At 58.2% G+C, this 8,932-nt stretch overlaps 1 protein-coding gene across 3 annotated transcripts; it reads left to right on the forward strand.

The window, feature by feature from the left end:
* The first annotated feature begins 214 nt into the window (after positions 1-214).
* On the forward strand, positions 215-8,441 carry FAM131A (family with sequence similarity 131 member A). Of its 3 annotated transcripts, XM_060099240.1 has the most exons (7): positions 215-710; positions 1,928-1,988; positions 2,985-3,127; positions 5,280-5,373; positions 5,608-5,790; positions 5,949-6,065; positions 7,372-8,441. In XM_060099240.1, exons 4-7 carry the CDS (start codon positions 5,304-5,306, stop codon positions 7,845-7,847), a joined length of 846 nt encoding a protein of 281 aa, XP_059955223.1. In that variant the 5' UTR covers positions 215-710; positions 1,928-1,988; positions 2,985-3,127; positions 5,280-5,303; the 3' UTR covers positions 7,848-8,441. The 3 variants fall into 3 exon arrangements, with proteins under 3 accessions (XP_059955223.1, XP_059955222.1, XP_059955224.1); XM_060099239.1 differs by lacking the exon at positions 1,928-1,988; XM_060099241.1 differs by lacking the exons at positions 1,928-1,988; positions 2,985-3,127 and having other exon boundaries at positions 380-710.
* The last annotated feature ends 491 nt before the right edge of the window (positions 8,442-8,932 follow it).

Here is an 8,932-nt window from a genome sequence, read left to right on the forward strand (position 1 = left end):
TGCCTCTTCCCCTGTCCATGGTTGGGAGGGCTAGGGAGTCTCTCTTCTGGAGGGTTGGCCCTCAAAGTGGACATGGTAAGGCTCACTGTTGATTAGGAGGGGAGAAGGGGGACACAGCTGTGGGGTACTTCGTAGAACACACGCCTGTCTCGGCTCCTACCAGAATGTGATGCAGACTCCTGTGTGTGAAGGCCCTGGGTTTCAGGCCGTCTATAGCTGAAACCTATGGCTTCAAGGTCTCATCTTGAAAAGAGAACCCTGGACACAATGAGGTTTTCTGTCCCCATGCAGTATGACCGGTAGCACGGCCCCAGTGAGTCTTCGTCCGTGCCCCGTCCCTTCGGTTCCCACCCCTCCTGCCTTCAGGTCACTCCGCAGTCAGGTCTGGGAGCAGAGGACGAGCTTTTCTCGCCGGACTCGGCCCCAGACCCCCTCTGTGTAGCTGTGACGTCCGCTTCGCCCCGCCCGCATTGGGTGGTGACGCGGGGGTGGGTACGCCCCCGCGCTTACGTCACCAGCCCGGTTCCCTCTCCCGGGAGCGTTGGCGGACGCGCGGCTCCCACCCCCTCCCCTCTCACGGGCTCTCCCCTCCCCGGTGGCGGCCGCGGCCCGACCCTCTGCAAGGCGATGGCCCGGGCCCCGAGCGCGGGCTAGCGTGCCTGGGTGCCCGGCCATGGGCTGTATCGGCTCTCGGAGCCCGGCGGGTCAGGGTAAGAGGCGGAGGCCGGGCCGGTGTTGGGGAGTCTGGCTGCGGCTGCCCGGTGCGCGGGCCGCGGGGGGGGTGGGGGCCTTGAGGAGGGGGCTGGTGTTGGGAGAGGGAGGAGCCTGCACTGGGGAGGCGGGCCCGGCAAGAGGAGGGAGCGGGCCGAGCCGGGAGGGGGCTAAACCGACTCGGGCTCGCTCCTAAAGGCCTGCTGCCTGCCTCTGGGCTTTGCGGGGTGGACTCGTGGTCTTTCCACCTGCCTCCCCACCGCTGAGGGTGGCAGGAGGCGCACAGCCTAGAGAGGGGCTGGTCAACCCTCTCCAGCCCGTGGCGACTGGCCTTGCACGCCCACTCACGATCACCCCCCTCTGCCTACATCTCTCCTCTCACTGTCCTGGGAGTGGCCCTGTGCTGGGAACCTGCCTCTCCGAGCTGTGTCCCAACCCCCTTCAGGAGGTAGTCTGGAAACGCTGGCCATGCTCCCTACCACGGAGTTTTTGACTAAACTTATTACCCGCTTTAGAGTCTGCAGGTTGATGAAGTGGACCGCGGCCCCATTTGGGGGCACCTATGAGCACCTGATCACCTCTCACCTCTTAAAACTGTTTTAGTTCCCTTACCCCACTTCCAACGGAAACAAAAATCACCCTACCCTGTGGAGGGAAACAGGAGCCCAAGTCTCCCAAGGCTATCAAGGCATCCTTCCCACAACTGCTGATCCCTGCTTGGGCCTTGGTTCCCACAGATGGTGGCGCACACTGGGGCCTGGCCTTAGTTCTAGTGTCTGAGGTGGGCCAGCCTACTTAACTCCAGTGTAATGTATTTCTCCACGCCTTAGGCCAGGCAGGAGCTTGTGACATTGAGGGCTGGGTTTGGAATGGGTCCTGGGCTTTCAGGGCAGGTGGTCAGTCACACGGGCCTTAGTATGTGTGGTACTTGAGATTCTTTGGAACTAAGACTCTAGCTGAGATTTGTACTTTACTTGGGTTCCCATGAGGAATTCTGGGATTTGTAGTCCTAAATTAATCTCACGACTTTTGAAGCTGAGAAGCAGCAGGCTGCTCTGATTCCTCTGGCCCTGCTAAGGCTTAGAGTTCAGGAAGTCATCCCTCCTTTAGTCAGGAGAGTTTGGCTGACCTCATGACTAGCCTCAAGAGCCCTGATTAGGTACCAGCTGGCGGCCAGGGATGGCCTGTAACCTTGTGTCTTCCTTCTGGTTGGTAGCATTTCTGGGGACCACCAGCTGGCTGAGGCTCAGGGACAGAGACGGCTGCTCCAGCTAAAGGTCAGTTGTTATGTACATTGCCTGTTGGCACTGTCTAGGGGATGAGCCTCATCTCCCTGAGCTCCAGAGAGCTCAGCTGGGCCCTGGCACTCCCACCTCCTCAAAGCCATGAGGCAGAAGTGTTCTCCTTATGTGACTAGGCACAGGTTCCAAGTGGGGAGGGGACTGGCTCAGCATCCGGAGCCAAAATAGGAATAGAACTGGGAGCTGAGCCTGGAGCAGTTCTGGGCTTTTGGTTCTCTGCATCAACACAGCCAGCATGCCTATGATTTCTGTGCTGGGCAAAATGTTTCTGTGGCAGCGTGAAGGGCCTGGAGGACGATGGACTTGTCAGACAAGTCGCAGAGGTGAGATCAGGGACGCAGATGTGATTTGGGAGGTGATGGGAAGCTGAGGAGTAGGATGCTTATGTGGCAAGAGGAAAATTACTCTGGCTTAGATTTTGGGAACCAGGCTGAAATAGGAGCAACCAAGTTGGGGCCAAACAGGGCATTAGGAAAAAGCCTTAGGGGACTGGGGCGAAAGTCAGAAAAAATCACGGGTTTGTCAGAAAAGAAGAGTAAAGGGCTGCGCACAAGCTGTGGCTGGCGAGAGGAAGGAACCAGAGCAAGCCTGTAAAGGGTCCAAGTTGTTGTTGTTGGTGGTGGTGGTGATGGTGGTGGAAGACTGTGGTGTGCTTTCCAAGAGGAATGGGTAGGCTGAGAAACCTGAGAAGATTCCGAATTTATCAAAGTCTAGGTTTCATACCTAGGGCTTTGATGGCACGATATATCTTGAGGAGGATGGTGGGTAGTGGCTGCCACAAAAGGGCCCTGGAGGCCTGAAGTTCAGGGCTGTGGGATGGGGGCTTTCAGACTTGCGGAGCGCTCCAGTGGATGCTTATATTCTGGGAGGTGGGGGAGGTGGTATGGAGAAATGGAACGGCAACCCCGGATGAAAATGGGGATCTTGGCAGAAGTGGGAGCCCCGCTGAAAAGCCTTCCCTCCACCCCTCAGTGGCCTCGGATCCGGCGTGGGCTGTGGAGTGGATCGAACTTCCTCGGGGCCTCTCTCTATCTTCCTTGGGATCTGCTCGGACCCTCCGAGGCTGGAGCCGGTCCTCCCGCCCTTCCTCAGTGGACAGCCAGGACTTGCCAGAGGTGCTGGGCCCCTGGTGTTGGTAGTGGGGAGGGTGTGCCCCACCCCCGCTTCGCCAGCCTGGCTCCCTTTTCCTGCGAGCGAGCGGAGGCGCTATCCGGCCGGCGGGGCCCCAAGGCCGCCCCCATGCCGGTCTGCTCTGCTTGGCGCTGTGCCAGCGGGCGGGCTTGCTTGCGCCTTGGGCCCTGACGTCAGCGCATCCCGGGCCGTATCCCTGGAGACCCTGTTGCATGGTGATGGGTTGCCAGGGAGACATACACCTTTTCTCTGGGCCTGGGCCGCAGCTGCGCGAGCGCAGGCAAGGATGGCGGTGGCTGGGGGGAGTGATGGGTGAGAGGGGGGCGAGCCAGGAAACACCCACCAGGTGCTCCTCCCCCCAGGCCTGGCCAGAAGCTGCCGGCACCACCCTGGGGGCCCTGTCAGCCAGGTACTGAAGGGGAGGGACAGGGTGGGCCTGAGGTCAAGGGGCAGGTGGAGTCCCTCTTCTGAGGGGTGGGAACGTAACGGAGGAGAGCTAGGCAATGCCGAGGAGGGGGCGTGTGCCTCTGACTTCATTCATTCATTGAGGGAAACGTTTCCCCGGGCTGCGAAGGAGCGCTGAGCCAGGGGTAGGGTGGAGGTAGGAACCCAGGTGAATCAGACTCAGGCTTTGCCATCCCAAGATCCCTCAGGAGAGATGCAAGGGCATCGCTGAGGTGGGGCTGCAGGCATCCAAGAGGACAGAGAGAGAAACTGGACTGAAAACATAATGGGAGGTGGCATTTGAGGGTCAGGCCTTAAATGGTAGGGAGCATTTTGTCAGGCAAGGATGGCATTCTTCGCCCAGGGGAAAGCTGCGTTCCTTTGCCTAGAGGGAAGACGGGGAAGTGGACTTTTACTGGGCAGAGATCAGTGGTGGATTCCAAACAGGCCTGGAAGGAGGCCGGGGCCTCACGGAGTGGGTTCCTTCAGTGCCTGACTGTGAAGCTTGCGCTTCACTGGGCCTTGGAGGAGTCCAGGAAAGGTTTTAAATAGGGACATATTGTGACCAGTTGCACTCCAGGAAAATTATTTGTTTACATTTATACTTTGCCTCATTCATTCAGCCTATGTATTTTGAGAGATTACTGTGTACCAGGCGCTGTGTTAAACACAAGGGTGCAGCAGTGACCAAGAGAGACCAAATTCCTCAAAGAGCTAAAGATCAACAAGAAATAAGGAAACACAGGAAATAGACCATAATGACACACACGTTGATTGAGGATGGTGACTTGTTACAGACTACAGAGGGAAGATGGACTACTGGTAGGGTGGCCAGGAAGGCTCTCTGAGAGAGTAATATTTCAGCCAAGACGCCAAAGATGAGAAAGAGCCAGACAGTCATGGGAAGGGGTGGGGGAACACTTACATACACAACATTCTGGGCTGAGAAAACAGTGTGTTCCAAGTCTCAGCATGAGTCGGAACTTGGGGTACCACCACTTGTGCTAATCTGGGCAAGGGGCACTGAGGGCTTGCCCTTGAGGAAGGGCAGTGGCAGTGGGAGTGGAAAGGTTGAGGGTAGTATAAGAGACAGTTTGGCGATGGAATCATTAGGTCTTTAACAACAGATATGGGTAAGCAAGGCTTAGGGGAGAGCTGAGGTTTGGAGCCAGGCTGAATGGGCGAATGGTGGGGTGATGCAAAGTCAGGAAGTCTGGAAGCAGGGCCAGATATGGGGAGAAGGTGTTGGGCTTGGTTTTGGTCATGCTGTAGGCTCTAGAAACAGCTAGAATGGGGGTCAGAAGACTGAGAGGAGGAGAGGGGCGAGGGGGAGAGGACCTGAAGGGAAGTCCCTCTTCCCATACCCTTGTCCCCTCCTCTTTGCTCTTCTCAAAGGCCCCACTCCCTTTACTTGCCAACCTGCTTCCCTCCCCTCTGCAAGCTGGGACGGTGGAGGGTTAGCTGCAGTTCTGCTTCTTTGGGCCTGCCGGAGTCTCTGTTGCTCCCTGGGAGGACACAGTTTGCTGATCCTGGCTTCTTACCCTCTTACATATCCCAGCAGCCACTGGGACACCTGAGATGCTCTGGCATCTCTTCTTGGCGCCCACATCCGCTTGATGCCTTGGGTGGAGCATGGGCATCTGGGGACACTGCTGTCAGAGGGGCACTCACCCTCTGATGCTGTCGCCCAAGGTGAATGTTGGAGACACAGTCGCGATGCTGCCCAAGTCCCGAAGAGCCCTAACTATCCAGGAGATCGCTGCGCTGGCCAGATCCTCCCTGCATGGTATGCACCCCCTCCCGTGCCTCTGGCCATTTGGTCCTTTCTTTGCCCTTTTGCACATGACCTTGGGGCCTGTATCCTGTGAGCTCTTGCTGGGATCTCCCTTTTCCTCTCTTTCTCAGATGAATCCCAGCCCCCTCCTCCCATCCAAGGGCACATGTGGACCCTACCACTTCCCTCCCAGGTGCTCCCTGGTCTTTCCCCTTACCAGCTTTCCTCACTCTGCCCCACCTTCAGGTATTTCCCAGGTAGTGAAGGACCACGTGACCAAGCCCACTGCCATGGCCCAGGGCCGAGTGGCTCACCTCATTGAGTGGAAGGGCTGGAGCAAGCCAAGTGACTCGCCCGCTGCCCTAGAATCAGCCTTTTCCTCCTACTCAGACCTCAGTGAGGGTGAACAAGAGGCTCGCTTTGCAGCAGGTGGGTTTATCGTAGGGATGCTCGCGTGCCTCTCCTTGGGCCTGATGTGGGGGTTGGAGTCTTTCTACACCCCTGTGTCTACCCTCTCCTGTGTCCAAGCTGAGCCCTAGTCTTAGTTCATCCTCTCTGCTAAACGAATTCTGTGTCCTTCCTCTCAGGAGTGGCCGAGCAATTCGCCATTGCAGAAGCCAAGCTCCGGGCGTGGTCATCAGTGGATGGGGAGGACTCCACCGATGAGTCCTATGATGAGGACTTTGCTGGGGGAACTGACTCAGGTGAGGGGACATCCCATTGCTAGTGCTGCCAGCTGGGCTGGAACTGCCTGATAGGCCTTGCGATTCAGAGCTTGGCCTTGGTTTTGGAAGGGGAGATCCAGAATGTCCTCCAGCTGTGGAAGGGGAGAGGAGAGGGACAGACTCTGTCCAGGCAGTCCTTGACCTTCAAGGGGTAGGCAGGCTATCTACGCTTGTGGATGGGCAGTCAGCAGTTGGAAATGGAGTGGTTCCTCTTCCACAGGTGCTGAGCCTTCTCTGCTTGTCTGTGCAGTTGGGCTTTGCAGTCCTGAAAAAAAAAAAAAGGCCCAGAGACCTCACTGATACGTTCTCAGCAGCTGCTCTCTGAGAGGGTCCGCTTCTGGCTGGCTGTGGCAGCGCAGAGGAGCTGCAGTGCAGCAGCACAGCTCCTCACAGGGCTGGGGCCCCAGGCAAACAGGAAGGCTTGCTGGGCCTGGGCTGCCCACAGGGCCGCTGGCTCCAGCTCAGCATCCTTGCCTTCCAGCCAAGGCCTGCCTGTGGACCTTTCTCCGGGCCAGGGCGTGCAGAGGGGACCCTGTGGGGGGCTGTGCAGCTGTGCAGAGGCCCTCCTTTCATCTTCCATTCTCTGAACCACATGGCTGACTTTCTCTGTAGCTTCTGGGCTCAAACCTCACAGGCCACCTTCCCCCACTACACCTCTTTGCCTTTGAAGATTGCCTCCACCCACCCCGACCCCTCCAGCTAATTAACAAGTTCTCCAAGGTGGGCAATACATTAGAGCAGATTGGAGACTGCTGCTGTGGTCTAGAGGGGACTGATTTGGATGCCTGGACCACAAGCGTTTTTGCTTAATTGAGTTCCAGGCCTGCTTTGACTCCTGGTATAATGATAATAACTAACATTTATCCAAGGCCACTACTAGCCTATGTGGAATCTTTGTGCAAATTAGAAAAAGGCATGTCTTTATCTGGTGGGCACAGACCCATGCTAGGGCATGTTGCTTGGTGGGTAGAGTGAGGGCTGAACTTCAGCCCTCACTCACTGCCTTGGACAGGCTCCCCTCGTGCAGTGGACAACCTGCACCATGTATGGTATCCCTGTATATTTGGTTTTAGACGGTGTACCAGAGTCTGTTGTTCTCTCAAGAACCCTGTAAATTTATAACTCCCAATTCACCATTAAGGGAATCGAGGCACTGAGAGGTTAAGTGACTTGCTCCAGGTTACTCAGCTCCTGTGAGGGTGGAGCTGAGAGGTTGCGGCTTCCATTCCAGGTCAGCCAATTGAAGTGGGGCTAGCAGGGCTGTCTTCTTTCTCTCCCCCTGCAGACATGGCTGGGCAGCTGCCCCTGGGGCCCCACCTGCAGGACCTCTTCACCGGCCACCGATTCTCCCGGCCTATGCGCCAGGGCTCCGTGGAACCCGAGAGCGACTGCTCGCAGACCGTGTCCCCAGAGACCCTGTGCTCTAGTCTGTGCAGCCTGGAGGACGGGCTGTTGGGCTCCCCGGCCCGCCTGGCTTCCCAGCTGCTGGGCGACGAGCTGCTCCTCGCCAAACTGCCCCACAGCCGGGAAAGTGCCTTCCGCAGCCTGGGCCCATTGGAGGCCCAGGACTCGCTCTACAACTCGCCCCTCACAGAGTCCTGCCTTTCTCCCGCTGAGGAGGAGCCAGCCCCCTGCAAGGACTGCCAGCCGCTCTGCCTGCCGCCAGCGAGCAGCTGGGAACGGCAGCGGCAAGCCTCTGACGTAGCTTCTTCTGGGGTGGTGTCCTTAGACGAGGATGAGGTGGAGCCAGAGGAACAGTGACCCAAATCATGCCCGGTGGTGGCATGTGTCCCCTGGCCGCTGCTGGGGGCAGAGCCTCTGTGCCCAAGCACGGGCGAGGCTTCCAGCAGAGCTCCAAAGCCTGGAGGGCTCCTGGGAGCACTCACTCCTCCATTGTGTGTTTGCATGAAAGTGTTCAGAGGAGGCAGGGGCCAGGCTGGGGGCGCATGTCCTGCCCCCACTCCTGGGGTTTGCCGGGGGTTGCCCGGGGCCCCTGGGGCATGGCTACAGCTGTGGCAGACAGTGATGTTCATGTTCTTAAATCAAAACCACCACGTGCACATTTCCCCCTCGGGTGATGTGAACCCCTACGGGGACAGCTGTGACTGGGCTGCGGGGGGTGGAGCGGGAGGGAGCCCTGCCTCCCCGCCCCCGCCCCCTGCCTCTCCTCTGCTTCTCTCCTCACCTCCGAGTCCATGTGTAGTGCTTGACAGAATTGCCCCCGCCCGGGGTGGGGGGCCGGCTCTGACCCTCCTGGAGCCTCTGGATTGAGCTGTCCCCCCAAGGTCCCCTCGCCCAGCTGGGCTCGTGCTGTGCTTCACCTGTCCATCATCTCTAAATCTTCTTTTTCCTAAAGAGGGGTCTTGGTCTGTTCTTTCAGTCGGATCTTCTCTGGGAGGCACTGGAATGATGAAAGCCTGTACTGTCGGCCCTTTCCCTGGCCCCCCTGGCGGGGTCTGGGCCCTTTCCCAGCTACTTGTAGGACTCTCCTGGTGGCTCTCAGCCCGGGGGCTGCCCCATTCACTCGAGAGTTCTCTTTAGGGTGGAGCTGGAAGAAGGGATGGCTCAGGTTGCCACGGAGCCGTGATTTGGATGTTCTTCCAGAGCGGGCCACGAGGGGGCCACACAGGTGGCCGGGCAGCTGTCAGCAGGAATGGTGCCAACGAGTGACAGTCATGAGGGAGTGTCTCTCCTTGGGGAGGAAAGAGGGTAGTGCCTTTCTTGGCTGAACAAAAGGCCAAAGCCACCTTACTGGGGGACTGCGCCCCAACCAGGGTGTTGATGAGCAAGCGGTGGTGGTGGCCTCTGCAGACCCTGCATTCCACGGACAGCAGGCTCTGGAGTTT

The sequence above is a fragment of the Mesoplodon densirostris genome, chromosome 5, assembly GCF_025265405.1.
Source record: "Mesoplodon densirostris isolate mMesDen1 chromosome 5, mMesDen1 primary haplotype, whole genome shotgun sequence".
Lineage (NCBI taxonomy): Eukaryota > Metazoa > Chordata > Mammalia > Artiodactyla > Ziphiidae > Mesoplodon > Mesoplodon densirostris.